This window comes from Sphaeramia orbicularis, chromosome 7 (assembly GCF_902148855.1).
Source record: "Sphaeramia orbicularis chromosome 7, fSphaOr1.1, whole genome shotgun sequence".
NCBI classification, from domain to species: Eukaryota; Metazoa; Chordata; class Actinopteri; order Kurtiformes; family Apogonidae; genus Sphaeramia; species Sphaeramia orbicularis.
In genome coordinates this window covers 7,652,341-7,672,588 of record NC_043963.1, presented here as the reverse complement: position 1 = coordinate 7,672,588, position 20,248 = coordinate 7,652,341, and the positions used below count along the sequence as shown (strand labels likewise).

The window sequence follows — 20,248 nt, the reverse complement described above, 5'->3', positions numbered from 1 at the left end:
GGTTGTAATTGTTGTTGTTTATTTAGATCCTGGGGAAACGCTCTTTCATTTTGTCTGTTATCAAAATGACAATAAACTTGATTTAAAGTTATAATTAGGTTTGTTAATTTATCAACACATCTTTTTGTATGTTGTTGTTAAAAAGATAGAAAACAATTTAAAGATTAGAAATAGCAAACAATAATAATAAAAAAAAGTCTATATTTCTAATGCTTGTTGGCCTATAAAGCTAATAATATAGATGAATATCAAAGAAACGTGACGAAAATTATCAATAAATGTTTGCTATTTAAACATCAAACGCGTTGCCAGAGTATTGCTGGTAATATTTTGTGTGTAATTGTACGTTTCTGTGATGTATTTCCCTCGTTCCTGTGAATTCCGACTGTCCGTGTGGTCAGTGAAGGCCTCAGCGGTGGAGAGTGTCGGAGCAGCGATGGAGCTCGTGCAGAAGTGAGGCGTTCAAACACTGTTAATTCACTGTATTTTTAAACTGCAGGTGAAGTACGAGCAGGGTGGGGGTGGGGGCTGCAGAGTGGCGGACAGGCAGGGGACCGACTACCGGGCAGGAGCTCCGGTGGACGGCGGAGAGCTCAGAGTTTAGACCCATGAGAGAGGCGTTCGGAACGGATGAAAACATGCCCTGTGTGTGTGTGTGTGTGTGTGTGTGTGTTGGAAAAATGCATCCTGGGTGTTGTAGTTCACATCTGGTTATTTCCACGCGTGTGCATGTTTTGGCTTTTTTTTTTTTTTTTTTTTTCCATTATAAAAGGTGATAGTAGTTTGACAAACGTGTTCACATTTAGATAGTTTTACAGCTGGTGACACTTTCAATGGGAACTTCTGACTGCAGGAAGCCCCTCCCACTTCAAAACTCACAGTACAGGATTTTAAGTAATTATCATAATTATTAGTTTAGAAAAAATATACAGAACATTCTAACACTGACAGGCAAAGTGGTATTAATATTGATTATTTCAGTCCAATGGGACCTGCCAGTGGGTGGATGTAGTAGTAGTAGTAGTAGTAGTAGTAGTAATAATGATAGTAATAGTAGTAGTAGTAATGATAGTAGTAGTACTAGTAATGATAGTAGTACTAGTAATGATATTAGTACTAGTAATGATATTAGTAGTAGTAGCAGCAGTAGAGGTAGTAATGATAGTAGTAGTACTAGTAATGATAGTAGTAGTAGTAGTAGTAGTAGTAGTAGTAGTAGAAGTAGTAATGATAGTAGTACTAGTAATGATAGTAGTAGTAGTAGCCGCAGTAGAGGTAGTAATGATAGTAGTAGTAGTAATGATAGTAGTAGTACTAGTAATGATAGTAGTAGTAGTAGTAGAAGTAATAATGATAGTAGTAGTACTAGTAATGATAGTAGTAATAGTAGTAGTAGTAGTAGTAGTAGTAGTAGTAGTAGTAGTAGTAATGATAGTAGTATTAGAAGTAGTAATGATAGTAGCAGTACTGGTAATGATAGTAGTACTAGTAATGATAGTAGTAGTAGTAGTAGCAGTAGAGGTAGTAATGATAGTAGTAGTAGTAATGATAGTAGTAGTAGTAGTAATGATAGTAGCAGTACTAGTAATGATAGTAGTAGTAGCAGTAGAGGTAGTAATGATAGTAGTAGTAGTAATGATAGTAGTAGTACTAGTAATGATAGTAGCAGTAGTAGTAGTAGTAATGATAGTAGTAGGAGTAGTAGTAGAAGTAATAATGATAGTAGTAGTAGTAGTAGTAATGATAGTAGTAGTAGTAGAGTAGTAGCAGTCGTAGTAGTAGAAGTAGTAGTGATAGTAGTAGTAGCAGTAGTAGTAGTAGAAGTAGTAGTGATAGTAGTAGAAGTAGTAGTGATAGTAGTAGTAGTAGTAGTAGTAATGATAGTAGTAGTAGTAGTAGTAGTAATAGTAATGATAGTAGTAGTAGTAATGATAGTAGTAGTACTAGTAATGATAGTAGCAGTAGTAGTAGTAGTAATGATAGTAGTAGTAGTAGTAGTAGTAATGATAGTAGTAGTAGTAGTAGTAATAGTAATGATAGTAGTAGTAGTAATGATAGTAGTAGTACTAGTAATGATAGTAGTAGTAGTAGTAGTAGTAATGATAGTAGTAGGAGTAGTAGTAGAAGTAGTAATGATAGTAGTAGTAGTAGTAGCAGTAGTAGTAGTAGAAGTAGTAGTGATAGTAGTAGTAGCAGTAGTAGTAGTAGAAGTAGTAGTGATAGTAGTAGAAGTAGTAGTGATAGTAGTAGTAGTAGTAGTAGTTATGATAGTAGTAGTAGTAGTAGTAGTAGTAGTAGTAATAGTAATGATAGTAGTAGTAGTAGTAGTAGTAATAGTAATGATAGTAGTAGTAGTAGTAGTAATGATAGTAGTAGTAGTAATAGTAGTAGTAGTAGTAATGATAGTAGTAGTAGTAGTAGTAGTAGTAATAGTAGTAGTAGTAATGATATTTGACCCTAGTAGACCGTACTATATAGGAACCTACAGTTTTTCAGGCTCCTGTTTGACTTCCTGATGAAGGCTTGAAGCCGAAACACGTTGAAGTTTTTTAGGTCTAGATATGACCATGCTGTGATAATAAAGGCATTTTAATGTTTAGAGTGCCTTGGATTTTTCTTCCAGTGTGAGAAATACTTTTTGAGTCCCTTTTTCCAAAGAGCACCTCGAACAAACTCTTTTTTGGTCCGAGAAGCATTCCTTCCCAAACATTTTTTGAAAGGAATATATTTTTTCAAATTCAAATCTCGCTAACATTACCGTGGACGATCATACACACACACACGCACGCACGCACGCACGCACGCACGCGCGCGCACACACACACACTCACACACAGTGATTTTCTGTTGTTAAAAAAAAAGCAAGCAAAGGGGGCCCTCTGGTGGTCAGAATAAGTTGCACTGGCGTGTGTTTTGTCCTTTTGGTGTTCCCGTAGCCAGTTCAGACATGGGAAGGAAGTAGCAGACATGTTTTTCTCGTTCTGTTTGTATGGCCAGAAAGACTGTTTGCCTGTGAGTATTTTATGTTCAGTTGTTGTGGTAATGAATAGTAAAACCTGCCTCTGATGTAAACTTTTGTTGTTAGATTAAAAAACGTTGTAAATCTTAAGTCGATCTGAAGATGCTAATCGTTAGCATGTCTATGGATTTTCCCATTTATGTTAGCATCGAGCTAGCGATCTTTTCTCATTCATTTGAATATATAATGCTATGTTAATGTGCTGTAACAAAGAACAGAACTCAGACATGTCTTGTATGTATGTTGCAGTTTTACAGTGAAGTCTCGAGTAAAAGCTTTGGAGAGAAGTTTTCGGCGTGCGGCTTTTCTTGAGAAACCTGTTATCTATCTGCCGAGCTCGAGCTATACACACAAGCAGGAGCAGAATACACACAAAAACACACTGCTACGCTGGTTGAAAGTAGGGATGTATCAATATGAAAATTTCATATCATGGTTATTGTGACCAAAATTATCACGGTTATCATTATTATCGCGGTATTATTGAAATTGTGCTCAAAATGTTCAAAAAGTACTAATACACACACTGAAATAATTTAACCAAGTTGTATTAAAAAAAAGAAACAAATAAAATAATTGGTACAATGTCCCTTCTGTTGCAGAAACATTCAAATATTAACCCTTAGTGGTCTGAGCCTATTTTGTCCGTTTTTCAGTACTTTTAATTTTGCCTTTATATACTATATAAACAAATGTTTATTATACCCATGTTTGGGATCTGTTTTTTCAGCACAACTTCATTTATATCATCTGTCTATTATTTTTTCACTTTAACTTACTATAAAAACACAAAAGACCAGAAAGCACAAAAAATATATAAAATCCAATTTGAAAAATGTACTCAATTTATTGCATTAATAACACACAGATGCTTAACGAACCTTTTCAAAGACTTTAAAAGTGAATATTGGTTCCAAATATTAGGTATAGAAAATTAAAATTGTAATAAATTAAAACAATATTCAAATATTTGACATAAAAGCAGATCTTTACATAGGTGTTTTTTCCCCTAAAAGTGCGGTGATTAAACACGGTGATCATGATAATTAGAATTTAAACGGTAATACTAACCGCCGGGAATTTTACCGCAGTTTATCAAATCTACCGGTAATCGTTACATCCCTAGTTGAAAGACAGCGTCGCGGGTGAAATCTCAGCGTCGGGGCCCTGATGTTCAATGACGCTAGCGAGAACCATGATTATATATAATATAAAATGAACGCAAAAGAAGACGATACACAACAAAATAAACCCAAAAGTCAACAAAATGGACAAACAATGAACAAAAACTGACCAAAATGTACAACAATTAGCTGCTTTTCTTTTGACAGTGAGCCATCAGCAATATACTGTTATCCACTGTATTTAGGCTGTTTATGTTGCACATATGCATTTGTTTGCACATATCATACATTTTACCATCGATTCTGTTTTGTATGTATTTGTTCCGTTTTTATGGTTCTGTTTTTATTGTTGTGCACCATGTAGGCCAGTGCTCCAGTTTCATTGTACAGTAGACATGGTATGATTGTGGAATGGCAACAAAGATTTACCTTATCCAAAAATGAACAAAAAATAATACAAAAAATGATATAATTGTCTAAATAAATTACCAAAAATAAAGTAGAAACTCAATAAACTAACCAACTAATAAATATAAATATAACAAATACAACAAATAAGAAAGAATAGCCGATAGTAGGGGTGTAAGAAAATATTGGTTCAGCAATATATTGCAATATTTCATTTCACAATACTGTATCAATATTAAAAAGTACTGTATCGATATTTTTAGGTATTTATTTCAAATGCAGATATTGTGGAGGTTCATTTTTGTTTTTTCTTTTTTGTTAATATTTTATTTTTATGAAATAATGTTAGTTCCTTTGTTGGGATTGCACAAAAATAATATTATGATGTTAGTTATGAACTAATAGAATATGAACATTTGAACAGGATCTTAAACTGTAATGTCTGTAAAACACAATTTAAGTTTGAACACAGGAACATTTTGTGATATAGCATTAGATCCTGTTGTGATCAAATAAAAATGTGTTTGGTATTTGTGCAGATTTCTGGTGAAATTCAGTTCTTCAAGGAAATAATCATTTAAAAAAAAGAAACAAAAAATTGCCTTTTTAACAGTATCATGATATATCGCAATATATCGTATCGTGATCCTAGTATTGTGATTTGTATCGTATTGCCAGATTCTTGCCAATACACAGCCCTAGCCGATGGTCAACTCAATGAACAAAATAGACAAAAATGAAAAAAATAAATGAACATAGTTGTGATTGAGAACATGTAGACTTCGAGGTTAGAAAGTCAGAAAAAGCAAATTGGGCAGAAGCACAGATCTGAGCAACTTTGACAAGGGAGAATTTGTGATCAATCATTGGGTCAGAGCATCTCCACATGGTTTTGTTCAAAGTAAAGTGGTTAGTACCGATCAAAAGTATCTAAAGAACAACTGGATCTTAACCAGTCCCCCTACATTTAGAGTTGTTGTGCTGAAACTGTTGTTGTTGCTGTTTTTATTCGTTACAGTTCGTCCTCAGACTCCAGTGAACAGCCACAGCAGATATGAAAAGTAGGATCCGAAATCTGAGCTGGAGATGGACGAGATCCAACTGAATGAGATACGAGGTAAAACACAGACGTCATGTGAGTCGAAGATGGTGTTAGAACTAGATCGGTTATCATCAGGAAAGAGTTCACTATATTTATCTGACAGCCTTAGCTTCACAGTCAGGTTTTCATTTAGACCACAGGTGTCCAACATGTGGTCCGGGGGCCAAAGCTGGCCCACCAAAGGGTCCAATCTGGCCCGTGGGATGAATGTGTGAAATGCAAAAATTACACTGAAGATATGAACTATCAAGGATGTTAAAATAATTTTAGGTCAGTTCAATCTAAAGTGGGTCAGACCAGTAAAATACTATTATAAACACCTATAAATAATGAAAACTGCTAATTTTCCTATTTGTTTTAGTGTAAAAAAAAGTTAAATTGCACAAAAATGTTTACATTTACAGACTAGCCTTTTACAAGAAATGTGAATAACCTGAACAAATATGAAGCTGAAATGTCTTAAGAGAAGTATATGGAATTGTACCAATATTCTGCTTGTTATTAAATGTTTTGTGTATTTGTAGATCCACTGTGATCTGTAAGTTATGATACACATGTATAAATGATAAACTAAGGCCTAATATTGTTAACATTGCACTTATTTTTCTTAAGTATTTTCAGGTTGTTCATATTTGTTCAAGTTATGTTCAATTACAGTTCATAGTTGTAAACATTTTCATAACAGAATTTTACTTTTTTTACTCAAAAACATAGAGAAAACTTTGGTGTTGACATTATTTCTAAATTCTTATCCTAATATTTATATTATTTTACTGTCCGGCCCACTTTAGATCACATTAGGCTGTATGTGGCCCCTGAACTAAAATGAGTTTGACACCTCTGTTCTAGACAATATATTATCAATATGATAATTAAAGAAATATACATAAATAAGTGTGCAAGAATATTGAAGTAATAATATATATCAATATTGTGTAATAATAATTATGAGGTTGTAAGGTGATTAGCAGATATAATGGGATAAAATCAACCTAAAATGGTCTCTAAATGTCTTATAAATGTTGTAAAAAGGAAAGGCAGTATTATTGAGTAGTAAATTGTTTACTTTACCAACTTCTACTAGAATGTGGCAAGGACTGAAATAGAAATAAAATGAAAAGCTAAAACAGCACAGTTGTGTTGCAGTGTTTTCGGTATAAAACAGGTTAAAGATAAGCTACGAATCACATGTTTCAGCTAAATTTTAATTTAATGTAATGTCCAAACATTTCCTGATTTACTGTCGCAATAAAAACATAGAAGATACGGAGGAAGATGACTGAAATGATTATTATTATTATTATTTTTTTTTTTTTTACCAATTTTTAAAATGTATTTTCATTGTGCATCTCCAAAAGTACAATACCAAAAAAAAGAAAGAAATTCACATTTTATGATACAAGATTTTGTGACACACAAAGTATAACCCCCCCGCCCCCACAACCAATGGCGACCCCCTTATCAACCCAACCTGGATCTCAAAATACGAAAACCACAAATAAAAAACAAATACACGTGTATAGATGAAAGAAAGTATAATTTACAGATATAAACAGATATGTGATCAGGATAGTCATAGACAATTATGTTGCACTATTTCTTTAACTATAAGATGACTGAAATTATGATAATACATGTGGGTTTTATGTGGTTTTATAAAGAAAAAAACAATAAACCACTGAAGTTCAGGTTGTTTCTGTCCATCAGAGGGGACAGGATGTCCTGATGTGGAGGAACTGAAACCCCCTCCCCTCTGTCCAGGCAGGAGTGATGGATCTGTTTCCATGGAGACCAGGGAGGAGGAGGAGCGGAGGTGGCGGCGACGGTACCCAGAAATAAAGAAGTGTGTGATCCTGATCAAAAAGCTGTTGAAAGGGGAAAAGGATAAAATGGGGTCGAGGTCAGGTGACCCAGAGGTGGCCTACGATTGGATAGAGCCGCTGAGGCCGAAGGTCATTCGCCGCAGTCGAGTTCGGAGGTTTGTCAAGAGGATGGAGTTCAGCGTCAACGTCTGCAACGGGAAACCACGCGGCAGAGGGAGGGGGCGGGGCCTGCTGCGGCTGAGATGCTGTACGGGTGAGGATGGCGTGCACATCGGCCCCCGCCAGCGGGCGAAGGGTCAGGTGACCACGAAAAAACACAAGAACAGCATCAACCTATCAGAGACAGAACACAACTACAGCAACCAATCACATGACGGCAGGTGAGAGGAAGGACTATTTTCAATATTTAGACATTGATACTGATAAAAAAATGAATGAATACACGACTGTTTCTCTGCTACTTCTGCAGAACTTCAACGACCTGTGGACAGAATGATGGAAAATCAACAAGTAAGTCTTTTTCAGTCGGTTTTATTTTTATTTCTACACAAGATCAGTTACATTTTGGTGTTTTTGTTCAGTCAGTCTGTGGTTTCTTAGGGGAAAATTGCAATAATAATCACCTCTGTTCATTTGATTTCAGAGAAGAAACCACCCAAAATTGTTTTCACAAAGGTAAGATGAACCTGAACTATGGAAGCAAATCTGTGTCATCAGATACTGAACAGGTGTATTTTGCAAGAATTTTTTTTTGAATAGTTGTATTTCATTATATGAATTTTTATAAGTGAATTATTTTGGAATAATTGTATTTCGCAATTTGATTTTTTAAATGTTGAATATTTTTTTTAATAGTTCTGTTTCATAATTTGAATTTTTTATAATTCTTTTTTTAATAGTTGAATTTTTACACATAGAGTTTCATAATCTGAATTCAATTTTTAAAGAAAAAGGCTTTTAATTCAATTTTCTCAAATACAATGCGTTTCAAATTCAATATAAAAAAATTTCAATATAGTGTGGACATCTTGATCAGGCAAAACCAATGTATTAATGAGCCACTTTCACCCAATCATGTGTCACGCTGGAGATCACGTGACACTCAGGTAGTGACGCCATAGACAAATATACAATATCAACCATTACACATGTGAATCCTCAGGCCTGCGCCACTACCTGAGCGTCACATGGTCTTCGGCTAACATATGCAGCTTTGGTTCTGCACCTCAGTGACAAAACCCTGAAGGAAACTGATAAGATGCTCTTTGATTTTGTTTGGAAAAAAAAGACTCATGATCTGAAAAAAACTGTTGTCATGAATCCTTATGAAAATGGTAGTGTCAACTTTTTACACTTTCAAACTCTTAATACATTTAAGATCAATTGAATGAAACAATGTTTCCAGAAACCCTCCTCCATTTGGAATATCAACCCTCACTATACACCTCTGGAAAAAAATAAGAGACCACTGCAAAATTATTACTTTTTAATAATAATAATAATAATAATAATAATAATAATAATTTATTTGTAAAGCGCTTTCAATCAAAGTGCTGTACAGATATAACATCAATCACAATAAAACATAAAAGCTAAAAACATTAACAGTAAAAGCACATCATGACTTATAACACAGAGTGAACAAGTGGGTCTTGAGCTTTGCTTTAAAAACATCCACAGATCACAAATTTTTCCATTTATAGGTATGTGTTTAAGTAAAATGAACATTTTTGTTTCATTCTCTAAACTACCGACAACATTTCTCCCAAATTCCAAATACAGTCTTGTTATTTAGAGCATGTATTTGCGGAACATGACGTGGTCAAAATAACAAAAAGATGCAGACCTTAAATAATGTGAATAAAACTAGTTCATATTCATTTCTAAACAACACAATACTAATGTTGCAACTTGGGAAAAGTTCACAAAACAATATTGGGTGAAATAACCTTGATTTTCAGTGACAGCTTTCACACGTCTTTGCTCTCCTCCATTACTGTTGGATGACTTTATGCAACTCCTGGCAGAGAAATCCAAGAAGCTCAGCAATGTTTGATGACTTGTGACCATCCATGTTCCTGCAGAAGTTTTCAAAGTGGGTTCAGGTCTGGAGATTGGGCTGGCCATGACAGGGTCTTCATCTGGTGGTCCATCATCCACACCTCTGCTGACCTACAGTAGCTGAGGCCAGGAGCATTGTCCTGATAGAAGAACCAGTCCTCAGAGTTTGGGAACATTATCAACAAGTTATTAACAAGTCCAGTAGTTTTCAATAGTTATTTTTGGATTACAGCTACTTTTGTGGTGCTAATAGCACTGTTTTTGTCTACTGAAAGAAGATAGTGATGGCCACAGTAGTGGTGTTTATACTTCTTGTTAAACTAGAAAAGCACTCCGACAGTGCAGACCTCTGCCAAGGCAGATCAGTGCCCCCCCGCCCCCCGATCACCACCAAAATTTAATAATTTGTTCCTTGTGCCAGTATCAACATTTCCTGAAATTTTCATCCAAATCCATCCATAACTTTTTGAGTTATCTTGCTCACAGACAGACAGACAGACAGACAGACAGACAGACCAATGCCGGCAAAAACATAACCTCCTTGGCAGAGGTAATAAGACATGGATCAGGTGTTTATTCAGTAGTATAAGGTGTGCTTGTGCTGGAATTCAGCAGACACAGGAATGGAATGGCTGTCATATATGCACACATGCTGATTTCACAGGAAATTGCAGCGGTCTCTGAATTTTTTCCAGAGCTGTATATTATCCAAATTAGTTGGTATTGACTTTTTTCTTGTGTGCAACTACAACACTGATAAAATTCCAGTGAAAATGTCTGCTTTCCAACACACAATTTTTCACCTCACAACTGTTTAATTTTGGACAACAGATACAGCTGCAAGGAAAATATGTCTGTCCGATAACAACAAATGTATAAGAACCATATTCCAGAAGAACATCACAATATTGCCAAAAGCGATTTCCCACTGGAACGTGTTTGTGGATGATGTTTCATGGAAAAAAATCTGGCTTTAACTGAATAGGTACTTAATTACTAATAAAGCGAAAGACATATCCAATATATTATTTCGTATTTATTTGCGTCCGTCGTATTTTGTGTCCACTCGGCTCAAAGGATGGGATCTTTGGAATGGAAGCTTATTTCGCTATTACAGCGGCTCGATCCGGTGCAAAGTGGCGCAAACCAATGTTCATTCAAGCCACCCACCGTTTTCGGGAACTTAAAAGTGTCCCTCAGATTAGATATAGTCATTTTTCTGACAGTTGAAACACTCGAGTTTTTTTTAATATGTTCATTTCCCCCGCTGTTATTCCAATTATGACCGAAGCAGGAAGTTCACCGGAAACTGACTTGCCGCTCGCTGTCGAGATCGGAAGTACGTCATGGACCTTGTGTGCAGAGCCTATTTATTTATTTATTTATTTGTTTGTTTTTTAATCCTTCAACTTTATTGATCAAAATCTGGACATACATTTTGAATAATTACAGAAAACACTTTTTTTCCCCAAGATTGAGCATCGATATCAACCTTATGCTGAAACAATATTTGGCGCAACGGGAACGCCCACCAACGTCACATCCGGTTAGAGCCGAGGGGGAAAACAGACCGGTCTCTACCATTAGCCAAAATGCCGAAGAGTTGCTGTGTGCTCTTTTGCACCGCAAATAAACTAAAAAATTACCAATTAAAGTTTTACATTTTACCAAATATTAAAACGGAACCAGAAAGGAGGACAAAATGGCTTCAAGCTATCGGAAGAAAAGACTTGTCTGGCAGATTATGGAACCCAACATCCAAACATGTGTATGTCTGCAGTCGGCACTTCATTTCAGGTAAGTTTAATGTAATGTGAACCATTTCCAAACAACCGCAGACTATGTCAGGAGTGTCAGGGATATTAGATTAATTGCTTAAATGTTCGTGAACTTTGTACTACATTTGTAATTTGTGTAGATTTCCTTGCAATAGTAAAAAAGTACACGTTCAGTACCTAAATAGAAGTACTTGTGTACAAAAGTCTGGTAAAAGTAAAGGTATTGTTTAAAGTTCTTTACTGAGTATGGTATATGTTAAAAAACAAAACACAACAAACAAAAAACAAAGTGCTGGATCTGTAATGTACTCCAAGGGCAAAATAAAATACAGTTGCTAAAAAAATGATTCGACCAGGGGTGTCAAACTCATTTTAGTTCAGGGGCCACATTCAGCTAAATTTGATCTGAAGTGGGCCGAACCAGTAATATAAATAATATATAATATATATATATATAATTTATAATAATATAAATAATGTCAACTCCAAACTTTTCTCTATGTTTTTGAGTGAAAAAAGTAAAGTTACATTATGAAAGTGTTTGCATCTCCAAATTATCCTTTCAAACAATGTGATAACATGAACAAACTGAAAAAAATGTGTAATTTTAACAATATTGTGCCTCAGTTTATCATTTACACATATACATTATAACTTACAGATCACAGTGGATCTACAAATACACAAAACATTTAGTAACAGGTGGAATATTATTAAAATTGCACTTACTTCCCTTAAGACATTTCAGGTTGTTCATATTTGTTCAGGTTATTCAGATATTTTTGCAATATTATACTTTGTTTTAGTGTAAATACATGAAAATATTTACATTTACAAAAAGAAAAATTTGGAGTTGTGAGTATTTATAAGTTATTATGACCCACTTGAGATTGAATTAGTCTGAATGTGGAACCTGAACTAAAATGATTGTTAACATCTTAGTGTAATTTTTGCATTTCACAAATTCATCCCAAGGGCCAAACTGGACCCTTTGGTGGGCCGGATTTGGCCCCCTGGCCGCATGTTTGACACCTGTGGATTAGACCATCAAAAGTCATCAAAAACAATGGTTGTGCTATCAAGTACTAACTCCTGTGTGTATCATGTGACTAAAACAGACAGAAAAGAAAACATGGAATGCCTAGAAGCACCGTTTTTGTCAGTAAAATGCCATAGATATTGATGTAATTAAGTGATTTTGGTTATTATCAAGAAAACCATGAAAAGTGGCTAGATATCAGCTCTTCAGCTGATATCTTGATATCAGCTCTCTTTGTGCTATTTTTTTTATCATTATATTTGTCCAAACAAATGTACCTTTAATTGTACCAGGCATTAAAATGAACAAGAAATTGAAGAAAACAATGGTGGTCTAATCATTTTTCCACAAATGTAAAGCCCTCTGAAGGATTTCTATTACCTGTCTCTTTGCAAAGCTTAAAGAACCTCACGTCATATTGAGCCAGCAATTAGAGGATTGATCAATTTATTGCCAACGTTTGAAACAGTCACCAACTGTTTTGATGTTTTTTGATGTTTAATTTATCATTTGGAGTAATTTTTGAGAAGAAAAAAGTCCAGATTTTCTGATTTCAGATTCTCAAATGTGAATATTATTGGGTAAGTATGCAATGATGCAAAATAAAAATAATCTTTAATAGAATAGTGGTAAACTAATAGTGGCAGTAGCCTCCAGGTCTCCTTGAGTGTAGATTAACTGCTTTAGCTCTCCTACTTATTCCCATGATTTTAACTGTTTTCCCTAGGCTTGAAAAATGAAGAAAAGGACCACCCAGATTATGTACCTTCGCTCTTCCCTGCTGGAAAAACGCAGTATGAACCTGCACAACTGCAAAAGCCAGAGCACAGAAGTGAGTGTGAACGTCACCAGGCTGTCTTCAGTGACGTTCCCACAGCTCCAGTACCAGAAATGACACTACCAGACGCCCCAATACCAGCAACCACAGCACCAGAGGCTCCATGCCTTCCTCAGAGTGTGGAAAATGAGATTTTCAATGTAAGGAGAGAGAGGGATGAAGTCAGGAAGGAGCTAGATGAAGCTGTGCAACAACTGGAAAAAATAAACTTTTCTGCAAACAGTGTGAGAGTAAATGACATCAAATGCAACATAAAATAAAAATCAAAACAGTTGATGACTGATTCAAAAGTTGGCAATATATTGATCAGTCATCTAAATGTTGGTGGTCCAATATGATGTGACGGTTCTTTTAACTTTGCACAGAAACAGGCAATAGAAATGTCCTTCAGAGGGCTATATTTTATTTTTCTTGGAGTACATTTCAGAGCCAGCACTTTTTTTTTTTTAAACATATACTCATACTTTTTAACATATACTCATACTCATTATAACTATAATCACTACTTCTACTTTTACCAGCCTTTTGTACACAAGTATCTGTACTCCTACTTAGTTACTGAATGTGTACTTTTGTATGTGTTGTGGGGAAATGTACACAAATTACAAATTTTCATTAGGGCGTAAGCAGTTAATCTAATATTCCTGATACCCCTGACATGGGCTTGAAGCCATTTTGTCCTCCTTTGTGGTTCCGTTTTATTATTTGGTACTTATTTTGAAACTGTGTAAAAATTCAACTATTAAAAAAAAACTTAAAATAATTCACATTACGAAATACAACTACTCAAAAAAAATTCTTGCGAAGTACAACTATTCAATACCTGATGACAGTTTTGCTTCCATATTGAACCCACGGACGTACGTTTTTACCAGTTTTTGTGAACGCAGCATCATTCACCACATGCTTATTGTTTTAGGTTGCAGAAAAGAAGTGGGTGCTGGGGAGGTCAAAGGTCAAACAACAACCTGAGGAGGAGGAGGTTGTTGGAGGCAGTGGTATCACAACTGAAAATGTGAGAAGAGTTATTGTTTTGTGGAGTTTAAGGTCTATCACTGCTATATATACATATATACTAGTACAATAGTGAGTAATAATTAACCTTTATACATACAAACTTTGTATGTTGCTTTTTGTCTATGTAAAACATGTTGAGTTTTTAACCAATAATTTGTGTCTGCTCCATCATGTGACTTACTGCTGGCCTGTGATTGGCTCTTAAGATGAAAGAAATCACGCCATCCCATGCAACAGTGCTGGTGAGTGTGACAGGACGCTTTATTTATGAACAAAATAATGACTTAATGACAAGAAACTACTCAAAATAACAAAGTATTTCAAAATAGTATCTCAAAGTAATGTTACCGTATTAAAAGAACAAGTTAAAGTATTAATAATGACTTAGTATCTTAAAAAATGAGAAAGTTCTAGAAAATAACGAGGTGTTATATCAAAATCAAGACAAAAGGCTCCAAATACAGTTAGTTTTGCAAAATAATAAGAAACTGCAAAAAAAAATATGAGATATATGAAACTAATGAACTGCTCAAAATGGAGAGTTAGTGTCTGTAGATAAAGAAGAACTATTCAAAAATGAGGAGATATTATGTAAAAAATGGTAATCAACTTCTCAAAATAAAGTCTTAGTTTCTTAAAAATAATATAAAAATAATAAGAAACTGCTTATGGTAATGAATTGTTATAACAAAGATAATCTCAATATTTCTCAATGTAATGAAAATTGTACAAAAACTATGAGATGTTGCGTGAAAATAATAAACTTGAAAATAAAGAATTAGTTTTGCAAAATAATGTGAAACTGCTCAAAAACATTGAGTTCATCATCATAAAAAAAAGGCTCAAGATACTGACTTAGTTTTGTGAAATGAAAATAAATTGCACAAAGATGGTGAGATATTATATTAAAATAACAAGAAAATGCTCTTAAGCAAAATGTTATTATATCAAAATGTAGACTTAGTTTCCCAATATGGTGATAAACTGTTAAAAAATTACTACATATTATGAATAATAAGAAACCATTCCAAATAACGAATTGGTTTTGCAAAATGTTTTAGTGCTGAAAATCAAGGAGTTATTATATCAAAATGAAGAAAAAAAGAAAAAAAAAATACAGTTAATTTCACAAAATAATGACAAACCGTGCAAAAATTATGAGATGGTCCATAGAAACCAATAAGAAATTGACTGAAATTAGGGTAGTTTCTCTAAATAATGAGAAACTGCTCAAAACATTGAGTTACTTTGTGAATAAATGACTTGATGTGTCTTAAACACATAAATGAACCCTTGAATGCCCCCTGACCTCTGACCCCTGTGTGACCCCACAACATAAGAGGATGAAGCGTCTGAATCCGTGCGGGCAGTGTGTGGCGTGCCTCAGAAAGAACTGTGGGAAGTGTCCTTTCTGTCTGGATAAGAAGGAGTTTGGGGGGGCGGCGCGGCAGAAGCAGCGCTGCATCAACAGGAGGTGTCTGGTGAGTCTCCGCCCACATCCACCTGACTCCGCCCACTGGCCAGTGCTGTAGCTCTGTGTCTGTTTCACCTGCAGGAGAGGCTGAAACCCAAGAACCTGCCCAGAGGGATGGACGCTGAGAAGGACGTTGAGGAGGAGACGGTTACCACGACAACCAAACGCCAACAACAACTGAACTCCAGGAAGCTGAAACGTCAAAAAACAGAAGAGAAGAAGAACAAAGAGGAGGAGGTGGTGGGGGGGGGGGGTTCTTGTTCTTCTGTTTTGTTATTATATTTTTGTGAAAATCTTTTCAGGTATTTAAATTAAAGGACAAAACACTAGATATATTCACAGTACCCATAGATGGACAAAAGTATTGGGACACATCATGTCGACAGCTGTAAGATATCCTGTTCATGCTGATTTATGTTATGAACATCAATATTTCCTTAAAGTAAAACTCCGCCCACTGGTCAGTGCCGTAGCTTTGTGTCTTTTTCACCTACAGGAGAGGCAGAAACCCAAGAACCTGCCCAGAGGGACGGAGGCTGAGAAGGATGTTGATGAGGAGGTGATTGCCATGACAAACATTGAAGCACAATGTAGTTGAGAATATTGAATTACAAAACTTTTTTTTTTTTTTTTGAATAATTGAATTCAGATTATGAAAATATGTGTAAAAATTCAATAAAAAAAAAAAAATCAATTATAAAAAATTCACGTTACGAAATACAACTATTAAAAAAAAAAAAAAATCAATTTTAAAAAATTCATGTTACGAAATACAACTATTCAAAAAAAATCTTGCCAAATACAATTCTTCGATATCTGATGACACAGATTTGCTTCCACTGAACCCACTGTACATTTGTGCTGGTTTCTGTGAATGCAGCATTATTCACCACATGCTTATTATTTTAGGTTGCAGGAAAGAAGTGGGTGCTGAGGAGGTCAAAGGTCAAAAAACAACAACCGGAGGAGGTGAAGGAGGAGGTTGGAGGCAGCGGCATCACAACTATAAATGTGAGAAGAATTATTGTTTTGTGGAGTTTAAGGTCTATCACTGAGTCAGATATTAAAACGCAATTGGTATTTTTTTTTCTAATGAAGATTTCTTTGTTTCTGAAGACAAAATGGAGTAGTAAATAGCAAAAAGAAAGAAAACTAGAAATTCACATCTGTATTAGAATTAGCAAAATTATTAAATTGTGTCAGTATTGGACCATTATTTTGCAATCAGTGCATCTGTAGTAATATACCAGCTACCTCAACACTTAAGGTTAATTAATCGTGAATATTAATTAACCTTAATACGTGCAAATTTTATCTGTTGTTTTTTTAGCTTACCGGCTGACAGGCCGTAAGCTATTGCCATCATTCGTTGTCGTCGTCTGTTGTTACAGCTTCTTTATGATGATGTCAACAAAAGTTAGTAAAATTATTTGGATCCGGATCTGATTCTGGATTTGGTGCCACTTTGAAAAATTTCCCCATTATAAGAGATAGGAAGTGGATCGATGCAATAACTCAGTAAATATAAATGATATCAAGATGAAATTTCTACAGTCCAGCCCTGATGGGGAGATGACCAAAACATAATGGCCACATGCTGATCAGGATCTTCTTCTGGATTCGAGAACTTATGGAAAATTTGGCTCTTATGGGGAAAACATTTCAATCGTCTTCTTCTCCGAAACTCCAGTTCTGATTGACTTCAAACTTGGTATACAGCCTCTTTATGATGATGTCAACACAAGGTATTGAAATTATTTCAATCCGGATCTGATTCTGGATTTGGTGCCACTTTGAAAAATTTTCCCATTATAAGAGATAGGAAGTGGATTGATCCAATAAATCAGTATCAATGATATCAAGTTGGAATTTGAATTTTTTACAGATCTGATTGGAATATGACCAAAACATGGGCTATTTCTGTGACATAATAAACACACAGAACTGGGTGATAATAAATGGCATCTGGATACATTTCCCAAAACTTTTCATTTGGCCGGTATGCTACAGGGCCATTGGTCCTATTTTTGTCTATGTAAAACATGTTGAGTTTTAACCAACAATCTGTGTCTGCTCTATCATGTGACTTACTGCTGGCCTGTGATTGGTTCTGAAGATGAAAGAAATCGCGCCGTCCCATGCAACAGTGCCAGTGAATGTAAGCGGATGCTTTATTTATGAACAAAATAATGACTTAATGACAAGAAACTAGTCAAAATAACAACTAAGTGTTTCAAAATAGTGAGTATCTCAAAGTAATGTTACCGTATTAAAAGAACAAGTTAAAGTTGTGTATGACTTTCGCTTCAAAATTGTTCACAGTGAAGGAAGAGATTCAGGTGCGTAAGCACGGAAAGACTAACGGATTCGGGATACTTAAGCTATGACTCGGTTTTTACAGATTTGATAAAAAATTGGTGATGAAAGTCATATGCAGCTTTAAAAGTATTAATAATAATGACTTAGCAGCTTAAAAAATGACAATCCTCTAAAAAATAATGAGGTGCCATATCAAAATCAAGACAATAGGCTCCAAATACAGAGTTAGTTTAGCAAAATAATGAGAAACTGTGCATAAAATATGAGATATTATATGAAACTAATCAACAGCTTCTCAAGATAATGAAGAACTATTACAAAAATTTGGCAATATTATGTAAAAAATGGTAATAAACTTCTCAAAATAAAGACTTAGTTTCTTAAAAATAAACTGGTTATGGTAATGAATTTTTATAGCAAAGATAATCTCAATATTTCTCTATATAATGAAGAAAAAAAATTATGAGATTTGTGTAAATACACTGTTGAAAATAAAGATAAATAATATAGAATAAGTAGTTTTGCAAAATAATGTGAAACTGCTCGAAAACAATGAGTTCATCATTATAAAGAAAAATGTCTCAAAATACTGACTCAGTTTCGTAAAATAAAGAGCAATTGCACAAAAATGGTGAGATATATTGAAATAATAAGAAAGTGCTCTGAAACAGTAAGTTATTATATCAAAATGAAAAAAAAGCAGCTTAAGATGTAGACTTAGTTTCTCAATATGGTGATAAACTGTTAAAAAATGATTACTTATTATGTCAAAATAATAAGAAACCATTCCAAATAATGAATTGGTTTTGCAAAATGTTTTAGGGCTGAAAAACAAGGAGTTACAATATAAAAATTAAGAAAAAAGATAAACAAAAAATACAGACTTAATTTCACAAAATAATGAGAAAACTTGCAAAAACTATGAAATGTTCCACAGAAGCCAACAAGAAATTGATTGAAATTAGGGTAGTTTCTCAAAATAATGAGAAACTGCTCAAAACATTGAGTTACTTTGTGAAAAAATGACTCGATGTGTCTTAAACACATAAATGAACCCTTTAATGACCCCTGACCTCTGACCCCTGTGTGACCCCACAAAAGAAGAGGAAGAAGCGTCAGAATTCGTGCGGGCAGTGTGTGGCGTGCCTCAGAGAGAACTGTGGGAAGTGTCCTTTCTGTCTGGATAAGAAGGAGTTCGGGGGGGCGGAGCGGCGGAGGCAGCGCTGCATCAACAGGAGGTGTCTGGTGAGTCTCCGCCCACATCCACCTGACTCCGCCCACTGGTCAGCAGATCAACTGTAGCTCTGTGTCTGTTTCACCGGCAGGTGAGGCTGAGAACCAAGAAACTGATCAGATGGATGGAAGCTGAGAAGGATACTAAGGAGGAGACGGTTACCACGACAACCAAACACCAACAACGACCGAACTCCGGGAAGCTGAAACGCCAAAACACAGAAGAGAAGAAGAACAAAGAGGAGGAGGAGGAGGTGGTGTGTGTGTGTGTGTGTGTGTGGGGGGGGGGGGTATTGTTTTTCTGTATTGCTATTATATTTTTGTGAAAATCTTTTTAGGTATTTAAATTAAAGGACAAAACACTACATATATTCACAGTATCCATAGATGGACAAAAGTATTGGGACACATCATGTCTACAGCTGTAAGATGTCCTGTTCATGCTGATTTAAGTTATGAACATCAATATTTCCTTCAAGTTTAATGGGAGATTTTTTTTGCTAAGTGAGCTGTGAAGAAAGTAGATGGTTAGCTGTGGTAGAAAATTATTATTTACAGTCAGAGCATGAAAAATAGAACAGAACAGAATACAATACAATACAATAGATCTTTATTGTCACTGTTAAAAGAACAATGAAAATCAGTTCAGCAGCTCTGTTTCTTGTTTAGCTGCAAAAACACTTAAAGTGCAAACAGACTGTATAAAAATATCACACTAACTTACACTGAAAATATACACTGAAAAATATTGACAGTATACAGAAAATAGAGTAGTAATTTAGAGGTAGAACATTCAAAATCTTAGTCATGGATAAAAGAAACAAAATCATTGTTGAGAGAAATCAAGTCTAAACCATCTCTGAGGCATTTTGGAAGCAAGGATAATAATTTAAACCAAACTAACCAATGCAATGATATTTATCCCAATATAAAACTATATTCTGACGTGTCATTATTGTTTTGTATTCCAGACCCCTGTTAGAAAAGAAACACCTGAATTCAACGTGTCCACA

The 20,248-nt window shown here is 34.9% G+C and overlaps 1 protein-coding gene across 1 annotated transcript; it reads left to right on the top strand.

Moving 5' to 3' along the window:
* Positions 1-410: 410 nt before the first annotated feature.
* On the top strand, positions 411-19,331 carry LOC115422037 (uncharacterized). Its single transcript, XM_030138078.1, has 12 exons — positions 411-453; positions 5,570-5,668; positions 7,361-7,856; positions 7,946-7,986; positions 8,120-8,151; positions 14,112-14,239; positions 15,597-15,690; positions 15,765-15,830; positions 16,180-16,242; positions 16,593-16,694; positions 19,104-19,285; positions 19,328-19,331. The coding sequence occupies exons 2-12, from the start codon at positions 5,638-5,640 to the stop codon at positions 19,329-19,331; spliced, it is 1,239 nt and encodes a 412-aa protein (XP_029993938.1). The 5' UTR covers positions 411-453; positions 5,570-5,637.
* The last annotated feature ends 917 nt before the right edge of the window (positions 19,332-20,248 follow it).

Excerpts from the sequence above, each read along its gene's own strand:
- LOC115422037 (XM_030138078.1), top strand. The coding sequence starts at position 5,638 with ATGGACGAGATCCAACTGAATGAGATACGAG. Across the intron at positions 7,987-8,119 it reads GAATGATGGAAAATCAACAA|AGAAGAAACCACCCAAAATT; the intron begins GTAAGTCTTTTT and ends ATTTGATTTCAG. Across the intron at positions 8,152-14,111 it reads CCAAAATTGTTTTCACAAAG|GTTGCAGAAAAGAAGTGGGT; the intron begins GTAAGATGAACC and ends TTATTGTTTTAG.